The sequence below is a fragment of the Emys orbicularis genome, chromosome 2, assembly GCF_028017835.1.
Source record: "Emys orbicularis isolate rEmyOrb1 chromosome 2, rEmyOrb1.hap1, whole genome shotgun sequence".
NCBI classification, from domain to species: Eukaryota; Metazoa; Chordata; order Testudines; family Emydidae; genus Emys; species Emys orbicularis.
In genome coordinates this window covers 238,692,970-238,716,056 of record NC_088684.1, presented here as the reverse complement: position 1 = coordinate 238,716,056, position 23,087 = coordinate 238,692,970, and the positions used below count along the sequence as shown (strand labels likewise).

General features: G+C 42.8%; 1 protein-coding gene across 1 annotated transcript in view; it reads left to right on the top strand.

Annotated features, from left to right (window-relative positions):
- LOC135873823 (ATP-dependent translocase ABCB1-like) overlaps positions 1-23,087 on the top strand; it is an 81,290-nt gene that overhangs the window by 26,635 nt on the left and 31,568 nt on the right. Inside the window, exons 7-14 of the mRNA XM_065398437.1 lie at positions 3,947-4,124; positions 5,671-5,784; positions 8,800-8,910; positions 11,307-11,432; positions 12,947-13,150; positions 13,623-13,793; positions 17,793-17,947; positions 22,276-22,327. Of these exons, the coding sequence (XP_065254509.1) occupies positions 3,947-4,124; positions 5,671-5,784; positions 8,800-8,910; positions 11,307-11,432; positions 12,947-13,150; positions 13,623-13,793; positions 17,793-17,947; positions 22,276-22,327 (1,111 nt within the window). The remainder of the gene's footprint in view (positions 1-3,946; positions 4,125-5,670; positions 5,785-8,799; positions 8,911-11,306; positions 11,433-12,946; positions 13,151-13,622; positions 13,794-17,792; positions 17,948-22,275; positions 22,328-23,087) is intronic.

The window sequence follows — 23,087 nt, the reverse complement described above, 5'->3', positions numbered from 1 at the left end:
GGTCAAGTATACCTAGGCCATCTCTGATAGGTGTTTGTCTAACCAGTTCTTAAAAACCTCCAATAATGGGAATTCCACAACCTTCCTTGGTAACACATTCCAGTACTTAACTATCCTAATATTTAGACAGTTTTTCCTAATATCTAACCTAAACCTCCCTTGCTGCAGATTACCCTGATTATTTCTTGTCCTGTCTTCTGTGGATATGGAGAACAACCGATCACCATCCTCTTTGTAACACTCCTTAGCATATTTGAAGACTGTTAGCCAGGTCCCCGCTTAGTCTTCAATTTTCAAGACCAACATGCCCAGTTCTTTTAACCTTTCCTCAGGTTTTCTAAACTTTTTATCATTTTTGTTGCTCTCTTCTAGACTTTCTCTAGTTTGTTCACATCTTTCCTAAACCGATACACTACTCTGGCAGAGGCCTCACCAGAGACAAGTAGAGTGGAACAGTTGCCTCCCATGTCTTAAATGGCACTCCCCTGAGTGCACTCCAGAATATTATCTTTTTTTCACAAATACATCACGTTGTTGGTTCATATTCAATTTGTGATATACTTGAATTCCCAGATCTGCAGTACTACTACCTAGCCAGTTATTCTCCATTTTGTATTTGTGCATTTGATTTTTCCTTCCCAATTGTAGTACTTTGCACTTGTCTTTATTGAATTTCATGTTGTTGATTTCGGGCCAATTTTTCCAATATTACATAAGAATGGCCACATTGGGTCAGACCAATGGTCCATCTAGTCCAGAATCCTGTCTTCTGACAGTGTCCAGTGCCAGATACTTCAGAGTAAATGAACAGAACAGGACAATTTTTGATTGATCCATCCCGTCATCCAGTCCCAGTTTCTGGCACTCAGACGTTTAGGGACATCCACAGCATAGGGTTCCACCCCTGACCATCTTGGCTAATAGTCATTGATGGACCTAGCCTCCATGAGATTATCTAATTCTTTTTTGAACCCAGTTATACTTTTGGCCTGGCAAAGAGTTGTTCATAGATTCATAGATTCATAGATTCATAGATTCTAGGACTGGAAGGGACCTCGAGAGGTCATCGAGTCCAGTCCCCTGCCCGCATGGCAGGACCAAATACTGTCTAGACCATCCCTGATAGACATTTATCTAACCTACTCTTAAATATCTCCAGAGATGGAGATTCCACAACCTCCCTAGGCAATTTATTCCAGTGTTTAACCACCCTGACAGTTAGGAACTTTTTCCTAATGTCCAACCTAGACCTCCCTTGCTGCAGTTTAAGCCCATTGCTTCTTGTTCTATCCTCAGAGGCTAAGGTGAACAAGTTTTCTCCCTCCTCCTGATGACACCCTTTTAGATACCTGAAAAGTGCTATCATGTCCCCTCTCAGTCTTCTCTTTTCCAAACTAAACAAACCCAATTCTTTCAGCCTTCCTTCATAGGTCATGTTCTCAAGACCTTTAATCATTCTTGTTGCTCTTCTCTGGACCCTTTCCAATTTCTCCACATCTTTCTTGAAATGCGGTGCCCAGAACTGGACACAATACTCCAGCTGAGGCCTAACCAGAGCAGAGTAGAGCGGAAGAATGACTTCTCGTGTCTTGCTCACAACACACCTGTTAATACATCCCAGAATCATGTTTGCTTTTTTGGCAACAGCATCACACTGTTGACTCATATTTAGCTTGTGGTCCACTATAACCCCTAGATCCCTTTCTGCCGTACTCCTTCCTAGACAGTCTCTTCCCATTCTGTATGTGTGAAACTGATTTTTTCTTCCTAAGTGGAGCACTTTGCATTTGTCTTTGTTAAACTTCATCCTGTTTAACTCAGACCATTTCTCCAATTTGTCCAGATCATTTTGAATTATGACCCTGTCCTCCAAAGCAGTTGCAATCCCTCCCAGTTTGCTATCATCCGCAAACTTAATAAGCGTACTTTCTATGCCAATATCTAAGTCGCTAATGAAGATATTGAACAGAGCCGGTCCCAAAACAGACCCCTGCGGAACCCCACTCGTTATGCCTTTCCAGCAGGATTGGGAACCATTAATAACAACTCTCTGAGTACGGTTATCCAGCCAGTTATGCACCCATCTTATAGTAGCCCCATCTAAATTGTATTTGCCTAGTTTGTCGATAAGAATATCATGCGAGACCGTATCAAATGCCTTACTAAAGTCTAGGTATACCACATCCACAGCTTCTCCCTTATCCACAAGACTCGTTATCCTATCAAAGAAAGCTATCAGATTGGTTTGACATGATTTGTTCTTTACAAATCCATGCTGGCTGTTCCCTATCACCTTACCACCTTCCAAGTGTTTGCAGATGATTTCCTTAATTACTTGCTCCATTATCTTCCCTGGCACAGAAGTTAAACTAACTGGTCTGTAGTTTCCTGGGTTGTTTTTATTTCCCTTTTTATAGATGGGCACTATATTTGCCCTTTTCCAGTCTTCTGGAATCTCTCCCGTCTCCCATGATTTTCCAAAGATAATAGCTAGAGTCTCAGATACCTCCTCTATTAGCTCCTTGAGTATTCTAGGATGCATTTCATCAGGCCCTGGTGACTTGCAGGCATCTAACTTTTCTAAGTGATTTTTAACTTGTTCTTTTTTTATTTTATCTGCTAAACCTACCCCCTTCCCATTAGCATTCACTATGTTAGGCATTCCTTCAGACTTCTCGGTGAAGACCGAAACAAAGAAGTCACTGCATTATGTGAAGAAGTACTTCATTTTGTAAGTTTTAAACCTACTACCTATTAATTTAATTGGGTGACCCCTGGTTATTATGTTACATGAAGGGGTAAATAACAGTTTCCTATTAACTTTCTCTTCATTCATTTTCTAGACCTCTATCATATCCTCTCTTAGTCATCTCTTTTCTAAGATGAACAGTCCAGTCTTTTTAATCTCTCCTCAGCTGGAAGTTGTTCCAAACCCCTAATAATTTTTGTTGCCCTTCTCTGTACCTTTTCTAATTCTAATACATCTGATTTGAGATGGGGCAACCAGAACTGAACACATTATATGAGGTGTGGGCATACCATGGATTTACACAGTGGCATGATGATATTTTCTGTCTTATTAGCTATCCCTTTCTTAATTGTTCCTAACATTCGGTTAGCTTTTTTGACAGCTGCTGCACATTGAGCAAATGTTTTCGGAGAATTGTCCATGTTGTCTACAAGATCTTTCTTAAGTGGTAGCAGTTAAATTAGACCCCGTCGTTTTTTATGTATAGTTGGGATTGTTTTCCAATGTGCATTACTTTGCATTTATCAACATGGAATTTCATCTGCCATTTTGTTGCCCAGTCACCCAGTTTTGTGAGATGCCTTTGTAGCTCTTTGCAGTCAGCTCTGGACTTAACTATGTTGAATAATTGTGTATCTGCAATTTTTGCCACCTCATTGTTCACCCTCTTTTTCATGTAATTTATGAATATGTGAGCAGCACAGGTCTCTGTACAGATCCTTGGGGGAACCCGCTATTTATCTCTCCCTGCTGTGAAAACCAACCATTTATTCCTACCCTTTGTTTCCCATCACTCTTATCCCATGTCTTTGCTTAAGAGCCTTTGGTGTGGGACCTTGTCAAAGGTTTTCTGAAAGGCCAAGTGCACTATATCAACTGGATCACCCTTGTCCCCATGCTTGCTGAAACTCTCAAAGAATTTTAATAGATCGGTGAGGCACAATTTCCATTTACAAAAGCCGTGTTGACTGTTCCCCAACATATCATGTTTATCTGTGTGCCTGATAATTCACTCAGAGCAGCCACGGGCCAGATCCTCTGTTGATGAAAATCAATGAAGCTGTGTTGATTCACACGATCTAAGAATCTAGATACTTTATTTTTATGGCAGAAAACCCTAGAAGCATGAAAGGAAGCTCGGGAACTGAATGTCATCTGGGTAAATACCAAATTTAACATTTTATCATCTGTTTTCAGATATGATGTTAACCTAGAGAATGCTAGGAAAGTTGGAGTCAAAAAATCCATTACCACCTACACATCTTTGGGTTTCACAGAGTTTATTTTATTTGGAGCCTTTGCTCTTGCATTTTGGTATGGAACCAAACTCACAGTGGAGGAGAAAGAGAATTATGACCTCGGATGTGTGTTAATTGTAAGTACAGCACAGTATAGTCTGATTAGCTGAGGCAAACTTTTTAAAAATGGTCTATAAATTAGAGAAAATGCTTTGTTGTTTAAGTACCGCGTAAAAAGATCTATAATTTCTACTCAGGCACAAAGTACCCATCAGACTAAATGTTAAAATATGTTTAATATAAATCAACAGAGATGTTGAATCTACATATTTAAGACCTCAAGGTTCCTAAACAAATATCTCATTTGGTCACTGTCATGCTGTCTGGAGTGGTTCACGACCATGAATGCCTATCTCAGGGCAGGCTGTCAGAAAACAGGGCAGACACCCCAAACTGGTGGTGTGTTCTATAATTAGATTTTACCAAGCCAGTAACAAATGTGAATTCCGGGATCACTATACCAGTCTTACCATGGAGTCACAGACAGACTCTCTAGTCTATCTTGCCACCCAGACAAACTTGACTTCATGATAAAGGGTCATTTACACCAAAAATCACACCACATTCAGGTTGCTTCCAGTCCCAGAGTCTAATCACTTACCCCAGAGAGAGTGAGGAATACATTTGGAGTCTTTGACCTTCGATCATCACACACAATGACCACTTGCTTTGAAATTAATACTTTTCTGTTAAAGTTCTTCATTTGCATTCCACAAGGCTTCTTTCTCATTTAATGGGTTATTTACTGACAGGGGCATACACTATGTGAATATTTGCTACAGCATTATAACCGGATCCAGATAAGTGAAAACAATGCATTAGTTAAAACAATGCATTAACATCCCATTAGTTTTCATGAAGTTTAAACAGCAAATACATTCTGATACATTTAACAATCACTTTGATCTATACTAATACACAAGTGAATTGGCCTGGCTTCCAGCTATGCATCTGTAAGCATTCAGTGAAGTCTGGGGCTTTGGCATGAGCTGGCATCTGGTCTGCCGGTGTCCCAGCCATGTGACCATCTTTCATTTTTTTTAAATCCCTGCAAGGGATTTTTGTACTTTACCAATACTTTTAGATTATTTTTCCTTTGGAAAGGAATAAGGCCCTGATCCTGCAAAGACTTAGGTACGTGCTTTATGCACTGTGAGTAGCCCCATTGACTTCTGATCAGAACTTGACTTCAGTGGAAGTAGTCACAGTGCATAATATGCACTTTGAAGGATTGGGGCCTCAGGAAACTGTGGATTAACTCTCTTTGAGGACACTGAGGTTTTTAATATTGCAAAGAGATGGAGAGATGGCTAATTTCACTATTTATTCTCTTCATGGGAGATAGTGAAAGCAGCAGCAACAAAAAAAGCTAATGCAACTGTTAAAGGGCATGTGGCTGCACACAATAGCTACATTCACCACTTCCTGTGTCAAATCCAGCGAAAGAATAAAAACTGGGGGAGCTGGAAAAATGCAGCCTGAAATTTTAGTTTTGATTTTCTTTTTTTATATTTTTTCTGGAAAAGCTCTTACAGAACCACCAGGATTACCATGACATTTAGCACTAAGAAAACTGCAGGTCTGGAACCACTGTACGCTAGCTCCTGTTTTTGTTCCCTGTAGGTATTATTCTCTCTGCTCCGTGGCGCATTCTATCTCGGACAGGGCTCCCCATACTTAGAAAGTGTTGCCAATGCTCGAGGTGCTGCCTATGAAGTGTACAAGGTTATCAGTAAGGTACTTAATATTGCTTTTCCAGCAGTCTGAAATTTCTGATTTATTTCTCAAAAAATTCAAAAAGTGGATGAACTCCATAGACTCATACCACTGAAAACAAAAATAAGACGACATTTCTATTCATATTAAGAAGACACGAGCCTTAACCAAAGCCCTAAATGTGCTTATTGCAAACTTGGGGGAAATTCAGATCTATAGCTCAACTTTACAGATTGGGGCCCTGTCAAGGCTGTATCCCCACTTTGAACTTTAGGGTACAAATGTAGGGGCCTGCATGAGGACTTCTAAGCTTAACTACCAGCTTAGTTCTGGTCCGCTGCCACCATTCCCTACCCTGGGAAGCTTTTTGAAACTCTCTCACCAATTCCCTGGTGAATACAGATCCAAACTCCTTGGATCTTAAACAAGGAGAAATTGACCCTTCCCCCCTCCTTCCTTTCACCAACTCCTGGTGAATACAGATCCAAACCCCCTTGGATCTTAAAACAAGGAGAAATCAATCAGGTTCTTAAAAAGAAGGCTTTTAATTAAAGAAAAAGGTAAAAATAATCTCTGTAAAATCAGTATGGAAAGTAACTTTACAGGGTAATCAAACTTAAAGAGCTCAAAGGACCCCCCTCTGTCTTAGGTTCAAAGTATAGCAAACAAAGATAAACACTCTAGTAAAAGGTACATTTACAAGTTGAGAAAACAAAGTAAATCTAAGACGCCTTGCCTGGCTTTTACTTACAATTTTGAAAATAAGAGAGACTTGTTTAGAAAGATGGGGAGAACCTGGATTGATGTCTGGTCCCTCTCAGTCCCAAGAGCGAACAACCCCTTAAAACAAAGAGCACACACAAAAGCCTTCCCCCCCCCCAAGATTTGAAAGTATCTTGTCCCCTTATTGGTCTTTTGGGTCAGGTGTCAGCCAGGTTACCCGAGCTTCTTAACCCTTTACAGGTAAAAGGATTTTGGAGTCTCTGGCCAGGAGGGATTTTAGTACTGTACACAGGAGAGCTGTTACCCTTCCCTTTATAGTTATGACACCCCTCTTTCCTGTTAGGTTTGTCATTCCCTTATTTATTTATTTATTAGAGTAAGTGGTGAAGAGCTAAGTGAAATTACATTGCTCTTTAAAACACAAGTATATGGAGTAGACATGATTTCAGTTCAACTGCTTTTGATTTGGAGATTAACAGTGCTGTTAAAAGCTATGGTAAGACTGTTGCTGGGGAAGAGGGATGCCACACTTTCAGTAACTAACTCTTAGAATTTTGTACAGCAGTTTGTTATATATCTGCAGTCTCACGTTCATATTAGGTTAGAACAAAGGGCTGAGTTTTGTCTTCTGTTATGGCCATAAATGTCTATTGGTTTCAGTGAGGTTGTGTGGATATAACAAAGTGTGGAATTTTGCCCAGAGAAACTAAATTAAGGGTGATCAAACTCTGTGTAACCACCTCTGGAGTTGGTTGTTCCTGACCTATTACAGTAAGCAAGTCTTTAGGGGACTCGCCCCGGACTACAGCAACAATGGTTACAGAGGCTCAGGACTCTGTTTCCCAGATTGCCTAGAACATACATAAGAACATAAGAACGGCCGTACTGGGTCAGACCAAACGTCCATCTAGCCCAGTATCCTGTCTACCGACAGTGGCCAATGCCAGGTGCCCCAGAGGGAATGAACCTAACAGGTAATGATCAAGTGATCTCTCTCCTGCCATCCATCTCCACCCTCTGACAAACAGTCTAGGAACACCATTCCTTACCCATCCTGGCTAATAGCCATTAATGGACTTAACCTCCATGAATTTATCCAGTTCTCTTTTAGACGCTTTTATAGTCCTAGCCTTCACAACCTCCTCAGGTAAGGAGTTCCACAAGTTGACTGTGCGCTGAGTGAAGAAGAACTTCCTTTTATTTGTTTTAAACCTGCTGCCTATTAATTTCATTTGGTGACCCCTAGTTCTTGTATTATGGGAATAAGTAAATAACTTTTCCTTATCTACTTTCTCCACATCACTCATGATTTTATATACCTCTATCATATGCCCCCTTAGTCTCCTCTTTTCCAAGCAGAAAAGTCCTAGCCTCTTTAATCTCTCCTCATATGGGACCTGTTCCAAACCCCTAATCATTTTAGTTGCCCTTCTCTGAAACTTTTCTAATGCCAGTATATCTTTTTTGAGATGAGGAGACCACATCTGTACACAGTATTCAAAATGTGGGCATACCATCGATTTATATAAGGGCAGAGTCCTGGATGGAGATAGAACAAGCTGGAAGCTACTACCAGAACCAATCGGAAACCAGAACTCAGAGACAAAGGGTTTGGTTTTATTTTTGGTTGTGCTGGTCTTGGAGTGGAGCAGAGAGAGCCGAGGAGGTCGCCTTTAATCTTCCCATTCCTACTCAAAGAGAAGTTTTGAACTCTGCCGGTGGTTACTGGGTCATTGAAAAGTGTCAGTCCAACAGAGATCAGCAACCTGGGAAGTGGAGGAGCAATTCCAGGTCAGGCTATTTAGCGCCAGGCTAATTTTCCATTGGACTTCAGACCAGGGAGCCTCAGGATGATGGTATCTTTTTAGGGGTAAAGAGTTTGTAATAAATCCCCAGTTTGTTTATTTTGCTTGTGCATTTTAAGCCCACCACAATTACAGGCTGCATCATTCCTCCAAGAACTAGTTCTCAACCCACATTCTGCCTAGGCAGATGTTGGGAGGGAGCTAAGGGATTTGGGCCCATTGTAAATGTTGGGAGATGGATGATTTATAGTATAGTTGATGTTTTATTATTCTAGTTACTCCTGTTCTTCCCATGTCCCCTATCCCAAAATGCTTTGCAGGGTATACACAAGGATTGCATTTCACTGATATGCAGAATCCTCTGGGGTGAAATTCAGCAACCACTGATCAGTTAAACTGCTATGTAGTGTTGCAGTGTTTCATTTACTGTCCTAAACAACTTATCCATCAAAAGCCACAACTGTAAAATCACAAAAATGTGTAATACCTTTTCAAAATCTCTCTCCAGCACCGTCTTCTAGATAGCAGTGCCAAGGAAGGATACAGACCAGACAAGCTCAAAGGAGACATTAAATTCAAAAACATCCATTTCTGTTACCCATCTAGACCTGATGTTAAAGTAAGTGTTCTTATTAAATTAATCTTTGCAGTGAAAAGCTGCTGCCATTATCTGTGTGACCAAAAAGAAAACTGATATTTTATCAATTTAATGTGTTTTAAAAAAATGAATTAAAATAAAATGTCCATCCTGTACTCTGGATGTATGGTCTAGTTGAAAGAACATTGGATTCTATTCCCAGCTCTGCCATTGTCCTGCAAAGTAACACTTGGCAAGTCACTTCACCTCTCTCTTCCTCAGTTTCCCCATCTGTAAAATGGGAATAGTAATACTGACCTCCTCTTTAAAGTCCTTTGAGATATATGGATGAAATGTACTATGTGAGAGTGAAATGTTATTATACTAGTTATAAAAATACAACAATAAAGCAGGATGAATGTCCTTCCAAAACTAAAGCTCTGTCTTCACCACCATCATCCACCTTTTCTTCATTTTCACCTGCTGGAAAAAGCAAGGGAGAACAAATGGGACTTACAGCATAACCTGAAGGTGAGTAAATTTGGCCTCTGGTGAATTGAATCAGAAGCAAATTCTTCTTTCAAGCTCTCTCACCAAGAATGCCTCACCACCAGCCCTCATGTGGTTAAATCCAGAAAGCTGTTTGTGTCAGTGCTTCAGAAGATCTCAGCTGCTGTGACATCCCATGTGGGGAGAGGTAATCTTGGAGATAGCCAGGACTCAACCTATTTTAAGGTCTATTGGTTAAAGCCATTATTCTATATCACTCCTGACAATGAAATGGAAGCCAGTGCAGATCACAGAGCATGGAGGTAAGATTCTCCCTACAGATAATGCCCTCTAAGAAACAGACTGCCATACTCTCCACCAGCTGAAGTTTGTGAGGGGAGTCATCTTGTTGTACAGTCTCATGTATGGTACTTTGCAGTAATCCAATACTTCTTTCTGGATTGACATCAGTACCAGAATTGAAAGTTCAGAACCTTCTGGCCAAGTGTAAAAGACAAACAAAATGCTATTAGCTATTACTGCTTCCTGCGTGCAAAAGCAGCTGTGGATCCAACAGGTTACAAACTCACTTGAGTGTGCTGCTGTTAGCTGTGCCAGTTCTTCGGATGGGTTCCTCCTACCTACAAGCATAAACTCAGTCATCTCTGAGGTGAGTCATAGCTGACTTGCCTGCATCAAACCCACCCTGTAACTTGCTGGCTAAGCCAGTCAACTTCTCCCAGCTGGGTCTCATGAAACAGAGACCTAGAGCTATGTTATCTGAATACTGAAGACAGTGTAGTCTGTACTTTCTCACTGTCTTCCCCTAATGGTCTTGCATACAAATTTGAGCAGGAGGGTGACAAGACAGAATCCCACATCACTCTACACAAGAGAAACTCTGGGCCGGATGAGCCACCCTTTGGGCCTGTGGCTGGAATGGGATGGAGCCATTCAAGAATGATTCCATCCATCCCTTCCAGAGTTCGCCCTGTGTCAGCAGTGGCTCATTATCAATGGTATCAGAGGTAGCTGGCAAAGCTAAAAGAATCATCCTGGATACCTGGTTCTCATCAATAACCAGCCAAAGATGATCAACATACAAGATCAAGGCAATCTCCATTTCGTACCTAAATTTGGAATGAACCGGGTCACAGAGAGCTGAAGATTCTAGTTATTGTCAGCGTTAACTTGACATGCCCTTTCCTGCCTTACCTAAAAAGGGAGGTTAGAGATGGGATGGTCGTGATGAGAAATGATGTTAAAGGGGTGGAGAATGATGCTCTTGCTTGGTCAAGCAAACACCAAAGCTTATCTGCTATCAGCTTACTGGAAAACTGGAGCTCTTCTGGTATAGTATAAGGAGACGAGAACAATATTACTGTTGTTTTGATCTTCTATTGCAAAAAAAAGTGTAGTCATAAATCAGCCTAAATGTCAATATACATAAGAGTTCCCATAGGAGACAAATATTTTGGCCACTAATAATATTAGACATTTATAAGATGGGATAAACGGACTGAGGTAAAATGTTCCTAAATGTGAACATAGCAACAAAAGTGTCATTACTCCATAACTAATCCCTCCCTAGTAAATTCTAGAGATTGTCAAACCCTGACTCTTCATTCCATTGGGGATATTAAAACACCCACTTTGTTTTCAGAGCCAAAGGTTTTTTCTTAGGACAGTCTTTATAGAATAAGAAGAGAACAAAGCAAGATTGTTATTAGTAATAAAACCTTTTTCTTGTCATCTTCAAAGTGCTTTCCAACCAGGGTTGGAACAAAGGACTGAAAGCAGGCCTGGGAGTTCAATACACTGTTAGACCAGACCTCTCATTATTGGCTTGATCATGATGCCAAGCATCTTAATAGATCTTTTTCTAAACAAACCATTTATTTAAGTAGCTCTATATTTACTGGACTAACATATAAAGATGATATTTCCAGATTCTCAAGGGCCTGAACCTGAAAGTTCAATCGGGGAAGACCATCGCTCTGGTTGGGTCCAGTGGCTGTGGCAAAAGTACTGCTATTCAGCTGCTACAGAGATTCTATGATCCAGTCCAAGGAGAGGTTAGTTTGCATGAACTGTCGATATTCCTGGCTACTAGGATGAAGATTAATTTCCTGACTAGATTACACCTATACTTTAAAAGGACATTACACAAAATTGGATTCTTAAAAGAACAAAAGATACGTAGCATCCAACGAAATTCTGAAACTGATTTTTCATTACTTGTATGCCATGATGATGAGAATATTGTAAAAACCTAGATAGGACTTTACTGATATTAAGGGAAGTCAACATTTGGATTTAAATATTTGAGGATATTGTTATGCTATACGAAGCACACGGGATCTTTTCAGGGAGAAAAGGCAAATACACTGCATTTATTGAAAATACAACAGTTAGCATATGCTTTTTACACACACACACACACACTCCTGCCAGTTTATGTTGATAGTTACCAGTTAGTTGTAGCTCGAGTCAATCTAATGGCCAGTTAGATTGAGCACGAGTGTGGAGCTGGGCTCAGTCGATCACGATCCGGTGCTCCGAGGCTTTGCAGAGTTCCATGACAAAACACCCCAGCTTTATAGTTCTAAATTCCCATTTGAGTCCATGAATTTTGCAATGTCATCCTGTCCTTAAGTGGTGTTAATCTTGGGGTTTTCTGCTGTTATCATTTGATGGTTATTGTCGGGCTTCCTATCGTTATCTCCTATTTGTTGTCTCACCTTTGGGGCTGCCTGCCTCACCTTTGAGGTCGTCAATGCTGTTAACATGTTTAGCATCAGATACAATGGATGTTTACTGATTGTCTCCTGGTCTTTCCAAGTCTCTCACTTTTTCTTGACCATCTGGACATTTGTGATAGCTTTCACACCTTACCTTTTCCTGATGCATGCATTCCTCATTCACACAAACAATCTCTTACAGAAACCTTCAAAGGTATAGAGACAGCAGTATTTTATATTCAGCAGAATACATTGTAAATCAAGCCTTGCTAAATCTTATAACTAAAACAATTCACATTGGGGCTTTAGGCCCTCAACATTCCTCTAATCTCCTTAACATAGATACAATACAAGATCCTGTCTCTTACATACTAAAACCTTAAAACAAAGAAATGTATATTTAACTAGAGTGCCTAATTTGTAATACATATAGGAAACCATAGTAGACATTATAATTTATCCTAAAACAAAAGGGTGACCATAATCAATCATAAGGATTGTTCTGGTTTGTCATTCCTTTCTGCTATTCAAAAAGGGTGGCTGGCAGGATGAAATCAAATCATACATTAATTCTCAAATTAATCATACAATTATAAAACACTGCTCCGACAATATCCTTTTTGTTTATCCTGCTCCTTCCATTCTTCTAATCTGAGGTGATCGTGAAGATATATTTTTAATTTTTCCTGGTCATTTTGTTTAAATGTTATTGCTTTATTCCATGTGAGAAGCTGCTAAACAAATACTTAAGTCAATTATTATATCATTATTATTTTACCATTATAACAACTAATTATTTTAAACATAATACATTTCCTCAAACTCTTCATTTATGCCTTTCCACTCAGATTACCTTAGATGGACGAGATATTCGGACACTTAATATAAAGTGGCTAAGAGAACATATTGGCCTTGTAAGCCAAGAGCCTATTTTGTTTGCTACAACAATAGCTGAGAACATTTGCTGTGGCAGAGAGGGTATTACTGATTATGAAATTGAGAAAGCAGCTAAAGAAGCCAATGCTTTTGATTTTATATCCAGACTGCCTGATGTGAGTTCATGTACTTTTGAGCACCTTATAACTATGACGGATTCTTTGGTCTCTCTCTCTCTCTCTCGGTTCTTCTGAATTTTTGTGGCCCAAATTCTCTGCTGGTGCAAATAGACGGTGCTTCACTAGTTTTTCACTAATGTTTTGTCATTTATTCCAATTGACAATTTGGCCCACAATGTTCTTAATTTACAATACTAACTGTATGTTACGTGGCAACATTTTTTAATAGGGTGGATAAAGAATTTCTATGGACAATGAGAGATTTTTTTTACCAAAAACACTGAATGTAATTGGCCAAGACAGTTCTTTTAGAAGTAATTATTCTTAAAGCATTTATTGGAGTATCCATCATAAAACTTTTAAAAGAGGGAATTTCTGTTTGTGATGGTAACAATATGATGGGAGTGGGGGTGTAAAAGGATTTCAACTGACCCCTTCTGCAATCTCTATGCTCCTCTTGTTTTCTCAGAAATTTAACACCATGGTGGGGGAAAGGGGAGCTCAGTTGAGCGGAGGGCAGAAACAGCGAATTGCTATTGCCCGTGCCCTGGCAAGGAATCCCAGGATTCTGCTGCTGGATGAAGCCACGTCTGCTCTGGACACTCAGAGTGAATCTATTGTGCAAGCAGCTCTTGATAAGGTAGGAATCCTATTGCTAGAGTTATCAATCAATCAATATTAAGAAGCACAACAACCATATGGCAAGCTTGACATTAAAGACTATAGCATGCCATCCGTTTTTAAGCACAGCTCTCCACTGGTTTCAAGGAGGGCATTGAAATCAATAGGGATGCATGCTCAAATTTTGGTGTCAGGCTATGACCCTGTAATATTTAATCAAAACTCCATTAAGCAATCTCGGGTTGCCACCCCTGAAGCCCCTCCCCCTCTTCCACCTCTTTCCCAGAGGCCCTGCCTCCATCACTCGCTCCTCTCCCCACGCCCCCCATTGCTCGCTGTACCGTCTCAAGGAGCTTGCCTGCAGGTAGGAGGTGGCCCGGCTGAGCACAGGCTGGTACGCATTAATGACCTGGCACTCTCCCTGCCCTGCGGTAACTGAGCTTTTGGTTCAGGTGCCATAGGGTTGCCAAGTCACCAAAAGCTGGGCACCTGGAAACCCTAAATCGCACCTGGACACAGAAGCCAAAAGCCAGACTGTCCGGATAAAACCCAGACAGGTGGTAACCCTAAAGCAATCACAGGCTCTGTTTCTGTTAGCGTCATTCCTGATTGCCAGGATATTTGCATGTGGACAGAAGTCGTCTTCTTTAATGCTGGCCTGCACCACATCCTGCCTCACATCACAATTGCTTGCCTGGTGGTAAACTGTGAATGTGGCATCAGGAATTTAACTCCTACATTATCAAAGCAAGGTGCCAGCATTGTATGGATTTCTACAGGGCAATAATAAAAATACATTGTGCTTATCCAGCACTGTGTCTTCTCCAATCACTAAACAGATGTTTTAATAATCTTCATAACACTGCTGGGACTTAGGGATTATTTTCTCCATTTTGCAAATGAGGAAACTGAGGCACGGACAGGTCAAGTGGACACACGGTGAGTCGGAGACAGAATCTGGAGCTTTGCCTGAGTGAGGCCTACAGGACTGGGCTGCAGCACTGCTTTAAGTTTCTGATGTGTATTTGTATATAACCAGTGGTGTATCCTAAAAATAAGCTCTATAAAAAAGCCGGCCTCCCATTAGTACTCAGTAATAGTAAACACAGACTAGCATAAGTTCTATGCATGGCTCAAGGGCACTATATGGCCCCCAGCATTTATCTGCAATAAATTTTAAGTCTATGGGCTTAAATTCTGCCTTCACTTATACCCATCTGACCACACTGATATCCGTTAGGTTTGCAACCCTCCAGGATTGGCTTGGAGTCTCCCAGAATCGGCTTCGATCTCCCAGTGACCATTGGAAGCAATCCAGGAGATTTTAATGGGATATTTTAAGAAAATGACATTGTCGTGTTGGGAAAAAAAATCTCCTGGAATAGCTTCAGTCAGAGTTGGCAACCCTAATATCAGCGGTAGTGCACGGTGTAATTGAGGGTAGTATTTGGGTGCTGAGCCCTTATATTCTGCATAGATAATATCATTATTTATACTGAATTACACACACACACTACATGAAAAGACCATTAAGATTCCAAAGTCAAGCACTCAAAATTTAGGGAATGACCGAATTAAAGTTGCTTGGTCAGCATTAATAAACCCTTGTGTGTCTGCATTAGGGGACAGTCTTCGGTTACATGATCACTGTAGCAGGGTGGACACCCGCTCCTGCCCTGAGGGGCTTAAAACAGCCCTAAGAAAGGGCTGTGGGAGGAGAAAGCAGCCACTGGGCTGATTGGGGGGGGAAGCAGGCAGAGCTGCAGCCACGCCCCAAACAGAGCCCAGCTGACCCCTATAAGAGGCTGCGAGCGAGGAGCCCAGGCAGTCTCTCTCTGCCTTCAGAGAGAGAAGGGCCTGGCTGCTGGGAAGCTCATGGTGCCTAGAGTGAGGCAGGGCTGGGGAAAGGCCAGAGGGGCTGGGGAGCTCAAAGCTGGCAACTCCCCAGGCTGCAGGGCGTTATCCAAGGCCCCATAGAGTCACTGGGTTGCAGAGAGAGGCAGCAGGTCCAGACCCAACCTTGCCTATGATGAGTGGCTTACACTGCAGTCTGCCCCAGGGCACGGGGGCTAGTTGGTGACTGGCAGTAGCCTACAACTGAGGTGAAGTAGGGATAGGGGATGGGGGTTCCCCGCGAAGGGGAGACCCCGAGAGAGAGAGAGATGAAAGGGGCACTGGAGTCCAGGGAGGGACATGGAGCCAAACGGCAGCGGGACACCGGCCAGCAGAGGGTGCTCGAGAGGCTGGATGAGCTAATTGCCAGAAGAGACAGCAGGAGGCGCTGCAGGGGTGAGTCCCATTGCTACAATCACATACTATTTCTTCCACAGGGCCCCTGCTTCATTCAGTGCACAGGATGGTGCTATTCAACATTCAGTGCTAGTCAATATTTCTTTTTATCCTCAGCATTCAATGTATGCCCCCATGCCATTCAAACCCTGCTCTGAAAGCAAAATTATTAACTTCCTCATGGGCTTTTTTATACCTCTCATCACTCTAGTATCTGAGTGCTTCATAAACACTAATGAATTTATCTTCACAACACCCCCGACAGGTAAGGTGGTAGTATTACTCCCATATTACAGAAGGGGAACTGAGACACAGAGATGTTAATGTTGAAAGTTCATACTACTTTTGGGTGCATGATCTGCGATGCCCAGGACTCAATATTTCAGAGAATTGTGCATTATACAGCGCTATATATGTTAAAAGTACATCTCCCATTGACTTCAGTTGCAGCCGTGAATGCTCAGCACTTCTGCAGATCAGACCCCACTGCCTCAAGTCAGGCATCCAGAAAATGAGGACTACACAATTAGTACCAGCATCACATAGTAATAGGGTGACCAGATGTCCCGATTTTATAGGGCTAGTCATGATTTTTGGGTCTTTTTCTTATATAACTCCTATTTGCCCCCACCCCTTGTCCCGATTTTTCACACTTGCTGTCTGGTCACCCTACATAGTAACTCTGTGGCAGAGACAGGGCTAGAATCCAGTTCTCCAGGGCAGTATTCAATTGCCATAACAACGAGACCATCCTTTCTTTTCCTGCAATTCTCTGCCTCATTCACTACACACCTTACAACTTCTGCAACAAATAAGGTGGGTTTCCTGCATAAATTTGATTCCTTCCATAATCACTGTTCATTTTACTCTCCCTACTCTTGTTTCCTGTGCCTGGAGCCACAACTCCCCCTGACTATAGGGAGGAGAAATTGCAGGCAAAGTCCTGCTCAGGCCCCACAGTCCTGAGCTGGAACATGCTTAGTCTCTCTGTGGGGATGGCGCATGTGCACTCCTGTCATACAATGCAGCGAGCTCAGACTGTCTCTTTGGGGAATTTAGCTGTTGAGCTCTAAGAAGTCTCTACTGAACACATGCAAATTGAGATTTTCAGAGCCTCATAACTCGGCCACATTTGGACAGATTTTCATGGGAATGGTAAAAGGCACATCCCTGATAACCAGTGAGACATGCCCATCTCCTCCAAATGTCAAGTCCCTGCTCTCGAGCATTTAGGTGATAAAGCTTCTCAATTAAACAGTTATAAGAATTTTTTTAATATGTGCAAAACAACATTATTTTTTCTCTAACCTCATTCTGAGAAACCATTGAACCATTTTTGCTGAAATTAAAAAAAAAAAAAAAAAAAAAAAGACAGCCGAGGCATTTACCAGCATGGAAAGTTTCAGCCCAAATAATTAAATCTTGGCAAAGTTATAAGCATCTTACAATTGGAAGTGTCAGGCAACCTTAGCTATAGGAATTGGTACTTGCATAGTAGCCTATAAAATTAATCCACTTTTCCCTGTCATTATTATAAATGTGAATTTTGTAATCAGAAGTGTCCTTTGGCTGTTAAATCAGACAGTATGCATGGAAATAATGATCAGCTATAAAGGGTCAGAAGGGCTTTTACGCTTGTATTTTCCACACTATTGCTGTGCTGTTAGGTAGAGATTTTTTTTTTTCACCACATTTTAAAGTAAATCTATCGTTTTTTTCCCCCGGTAAGGCTAGGGCTGGACGTACCACCATTGTGATAGCTCACCGGCTCTCCACAATCCGGACAGCTGACATTATTGCTGGATTTCACAACGGTGTTGTTGTTGAACAGGGAACACACAATGAACTCATGACACAGAAGGGTGTCTACTATTCTCTTGTGATGCAGCAGGTAATGAGATGTGATCGAGCACTCCTGACTAAATGCTTCAGATGTACTGGCCATCTCTCTACTCCAGAAAATTATCTGTATATCTCACTCACAGGTGCTGATTTTTGTATTCGCTGGTGGGTGCCCTTCCTGTGTGACCTGTGGGCAGGGACTCGGGGGGAGGGGGGCAGAGGGAGAGGGAGAGGCTGAGCAGGGATGGGACCTCTGGGTAGAGTGCGGGTGGGGCCTTAGGGAGGAAGAGGCCAATCAAGGGAGGGGCCCTAGGGTGGAGTGGTGGGCGGGGCCTTGGGGCGGAGCAGGGGCGGGGCCACAGCCCAGGGGCCCACAAAACATTATCCAGCCATGGGAGAGCTGAACACCCCCTATTTTTTTTTGGTGGGTGCTTGAGCCACGGAGCACCCACAGTGTCGGCGCCTATGATCTCACTGATACTATTGCTGACACATGCAGGTTCTGCACTCAAACAGCTGGGCCATTTTCGCTTTGCAGTTTCTGCATGTTTTCTAGTTGAGTGAAAGTTGATCATTCAATCTTCTTTATGAGTTGGAAGTGGTTGTTTTTCACCGGTAGCAGTGCTTCATATTTACCCAAAGTAATGAGTCAAAACATAACTGAGCAGAAAAGGTGGATGACCTCATAGAGCTGTTAGATCCCAGATTTGACTGACCTATATAGATAGCATGGGGGGGGACATACAGAGCCAAATTCTCTGCTGGTTTAAGTTGCAACTGCACCAACTTATCCTGGCAGAGAACTTGGCCTATACAAATTACAATGTGAAAGTGACCACGAAACCAGTGTTTTTGTTTGTTTCCATACCAAGTATACTGTTCCTTCCCCTTGCTGCAAAGTGTCTTGTGACTGTGTATCACTGTTCTTTGCTTGTCACTAGGGTCATGGTGGAAACACTCAAAATGGGATGTCAGAAGATGAAGACTATGAGGAAGAGGATCTAGTTGATCTCAGGATGGAGAACCTAACTGATGTTGGTGGTTTTGAAGAACCAGGAATCATTGAGATGGGAAGCATTCCTAAGGGATCCAGAAGGCATAAAAGCAGAAAGACCTCTTCTAAGAAAAAGTCGTCTGAAAAGAAGAAGAAAACAAAGGAGAAAGAGGTTAGTGTTAAAATTTAGTTTAATCCTAAAGTTTAGTGATAGCTTGTGAGAATAGGAACAAAGGTGATTCTGTTTTCTTTTTTTAAAAGGCCTTAAGCCATGTCACCTTTGCTATGATCCTGTCATATGCATCATTGACCTGGGTGAATACTTGAATTGGGAATCTTCAGGGAGAACACAGGTCTAAATAAATCAGTCTGACCTCTTGAGACCAAATTAACCTGATACACAATATGGTGTTAAGGAGCTTTATGCTTGTTATCTTTTTATTAAGATGTTCAAACAAGTTCTCAACCTCTTGTCAAACTTCATAAGATCACGGTGTTAAGGCCACTGTCCTGGCCACGTTCCTACTCAAGTAATTAAATTATACCTACTTACACAGACATGGCATTTTACCAGTGGATGACACGATCCTTGTGATATGTATACCAGTTTTTAAAGCACTTTGGGATGAAAGGTGCTATATAAATGGAAATTATCAAAATTAATAATAGTGTTGGTCACATACTAAACAGAGAAAATGTTCAAAACTCTATTTTGAAATGCAGCCTAAATTAAAACGATAGAAAAGGTTTACCTTTTTCTCCAACCACCTCTCTCTCTGTTTCAATTGGGCCAGCTCCTGAGGTCCTTACTCTATTTTTATTCAGACAAAATTCCCCTTCATGTTAAGGTATTTTGCCTGAGTTAGAACTGAATAAAAACCAGGTAAGGGCTTCAGGTTTTAGGCCCTGCTTCAATGGACTCATTGAAGTCAATTAAAAGAATTTCAGTGGTCCCTGGATTAGACCTTGGCCATGGGGCCAAGCAAGGACTTTATTGCAGAATATATATAGTTTGAACTGCACACGTATAATTATTCACATCCTTGTATGAGGCTGGTTGTAGAAGACCTACAGAACATTTTTCAATCATCTGCCAGTGCAAAGAGCTAGAATATAAATTTAGGGTGAAATCCTGCTGACATTGAAATCAATGGGAGTTTTGCTGGGATTTCTCCTATAATAAAATGTTTGATTAGTGAATACAATTTCAGAATCCATAACGTACCTAACCTTGCCAGATGTTTCTGTTTGTTTCTCAATCTTTCTCAGCTCAGACCCTATTTGTAATGGTCTGTTATGACCCAGAGACTTCCTGAGACACTCCTAGACTCAATACTCCTCCCTCCACCCCCTTTGCAGGGATCCGTCAGGGGCTTGGTGGGCCTCAGAGCTAAGATTCCAGATGTTCTAGCCAGATGTAAATAGCTGGGGAACTCCCCCCACCAGCAACTGGGGGGAGGGGTGGTAAACCAAGACACCCCCTCCAAAAACACACAACCCTCCCCCACACACAGCCCATGGGGGGGAAGAATAAGGGGTGGAGAGGAATAAGGGCTGAAGGTAAAATGGAGAGACTGGGATTCTGGGGATGTAATGGGGAAGAAGTTGGAAGGTCTGGGGAAGGAAATGGGGGCAGAGGGGTGTGGAGGTGCAGTTGGGGGCTGGGGGAAGGATATGGAGGCAGACAGGTCTACGGGAGGGGTGGCAAACTGATAGCTCCCCAAAAACCACAGACGTGATGCAGCTCCTGGAGAGAAGAGGGTAAAGGAGTGGGGGGATTTGGGGTACAAGGGTTACAGTGAGAGGTTGAGGGAAGGAGGTGAGGGGGCTTGGAGCCAGGATAGATGGTATGACAGAGGGAGGATCACTTGGCTGTGGGGGAAGGCTACATCATGGGGTCCAAAATGGAGTGCAGGACAAGGGTTATGGAAGAGGGAGTGTTGCCCAGCTGTGAGGTGGGGGTTACATCAGGGAGCCAGTGTTTACCAGAGATTGGGATACCAGCTGTTCTCCCAGCTCCTGTCCCGCAGGGCTAGCTGGGCTTGGCTCCTTACTCCAGGTGTTGCAACCTCAGAAGTTGCAGCACTGCTCAGGTTTGGCCTGGCCCCCCTGATGAGGGGGCCAACCAGGCCAAATTTGTGAGAGTGGCATTGCGACCACGTGCACCTGGTCACAAAGCCAGAGAGGGGAGCTGAGCCCATCCAGCCCTGTGATCCTTTAACACGTTCAGATGACCCGATTTTGGGTCGCAACCCACCAGTGAAGAAACCCTGCTCTAGGAGCTCTTTTTTTATTATAGTACAGTCTACTGGTAGAACACGATGCAAACAATAAGCACTGGATGCATTCTTACAATGCCCAGAAGTCCAGAACACACTTTTTATCTATTCATAACCGTTGCATTTGGGCCTTGTCAGAGGAAATAGATGGCAAGATACATGGCTTCAGAATTCATACTGTTTGCAGTAAAGTGAAGAAATCAGATGGGAAGACATGCAATTTTTGATGTCACAAAGTTCAGCAGGCTTGTATGGTTGAAGTGTGGACAGGCTTTTCCAGTCTCTGAAACACAGGCAAAGATAACCAGGCGAGGCCATCGCAACTGGCTGAAAACCTCATCTAATAATTTGTACCAGTTCCTATGTTTTCATTTCATTTTCGACAACTTCCTCAACAAATGTATGGACATTTTGAATAGTTCAGTGAAGCTGAACTGAGCTGCCATGTATTTTTCAAGGGAGATGAAGCCTAAATCACTGTTTCATATGCCTTTTCCATGCATCTGGTAATGATAGTCTGTTTTGTCTTTTACAAAATACAGACTAACTGACATAAGTAGACCCAATTGTATTACTGCCAACCCACTAGCATTTAGCAGAGGCTGAACTAGGGTATGTCTACACTACGAGGGTAGTTCGATTTCTCTTAATTCGAAAATGTAGAATCGATATTGCAAAGTTGAACGTGTGTGTCCACACTAAGGACAGTAATTCGACTTTGTGAGTCCACACTAACGGGGAAAGCGTCGACATTGGAAGCGGTGCACTGTGGGCAGCTATCCCACAGTTCCCGCAGTCCCCGCTGCCCATTGGAATTCTGGGTCGAGCCCCCAATGCCTTCTGGGTAAAAAAAAAGGGTCGAGGGTGCTTTTGGGTAATTGTCGTCATCCTTCCGTCACTACTGCCCTCCATCCCTCCCTGAAAGCGCCGGCGGGAAATCAGTTCGCGCAATTTTCCGGTCAGTGCCAGCGCGGACGCCACAGCACTGCGAGCATGGATCCCGCTGTGACCATCGCTGCAGTTGTGGCCGTTGTCAACGCCTCGCAGGTTATCATCCACCTTTACCACAGGCAGACGCAGATAAACCAGGCGAGGAGGCTACGGCACCGTGGTGAGGACCTGAAGTCTGAGAGTAGCACAGGCCTGTCAGAAAGCACGGGACCCAGCGCTGAGGACATCACGGTGACAATGGGTCATGTGGATGTTGTGGAACGGCGATTCTGGGCACGGGAAACAAGCACGGACTGGTGGGACCGCATAGTGCTGCAGGTCTGGGATGAATCCCAGTGGCTGCGAAACTTTCGCATGCGGAAGGGGACTTTCCTTGAACTTTGTGAGTTGCTGTCCCCTGCCCTGAAGCGCAATGACACCCGGATGCGAGCAGCCCTGACTGTCCAGAAGCGAGTGGCCATAGCCCTCTGGAAGCTTGCAACGCCGGACAGCTACCGGTCTGTCGCGAACCACTTTGGCGTGGGCAAATCTACCGTGGGGGTTGTTGTCATGCAAGTAGCCAACGCAATCGTTAAGGTACTGCTCTCAAAGGTAGTGACCCTGGGAAACGTGGAGGGCATCATAGATGGCTTAGCCGCGATGGGATTCCCAAACTGCGGTGGGGCTATAGATGGAACTCACATCCCTATCCTGGGACCGGACCACCAGGCCAGCCAGTACATTAACAGAAAGGGATACTTTTCAATGGTGCTGCAAGCACTGGTGGACCATCGGGGACGTTTTACAAACATCAACGTCGGATGGCCGGGCAAGGTTCATGACGCTCGCGTCTTCAGGAACTCTGGTCTGTTTAGACGGCTGCAGGAAGGTATTTATTTCCCGGACCACAAAATAACTCTTGGGGATGTGGAGATGCCTACAGTGATCCTTGGGGACCCAGCCTACCCGCTAATGCCCT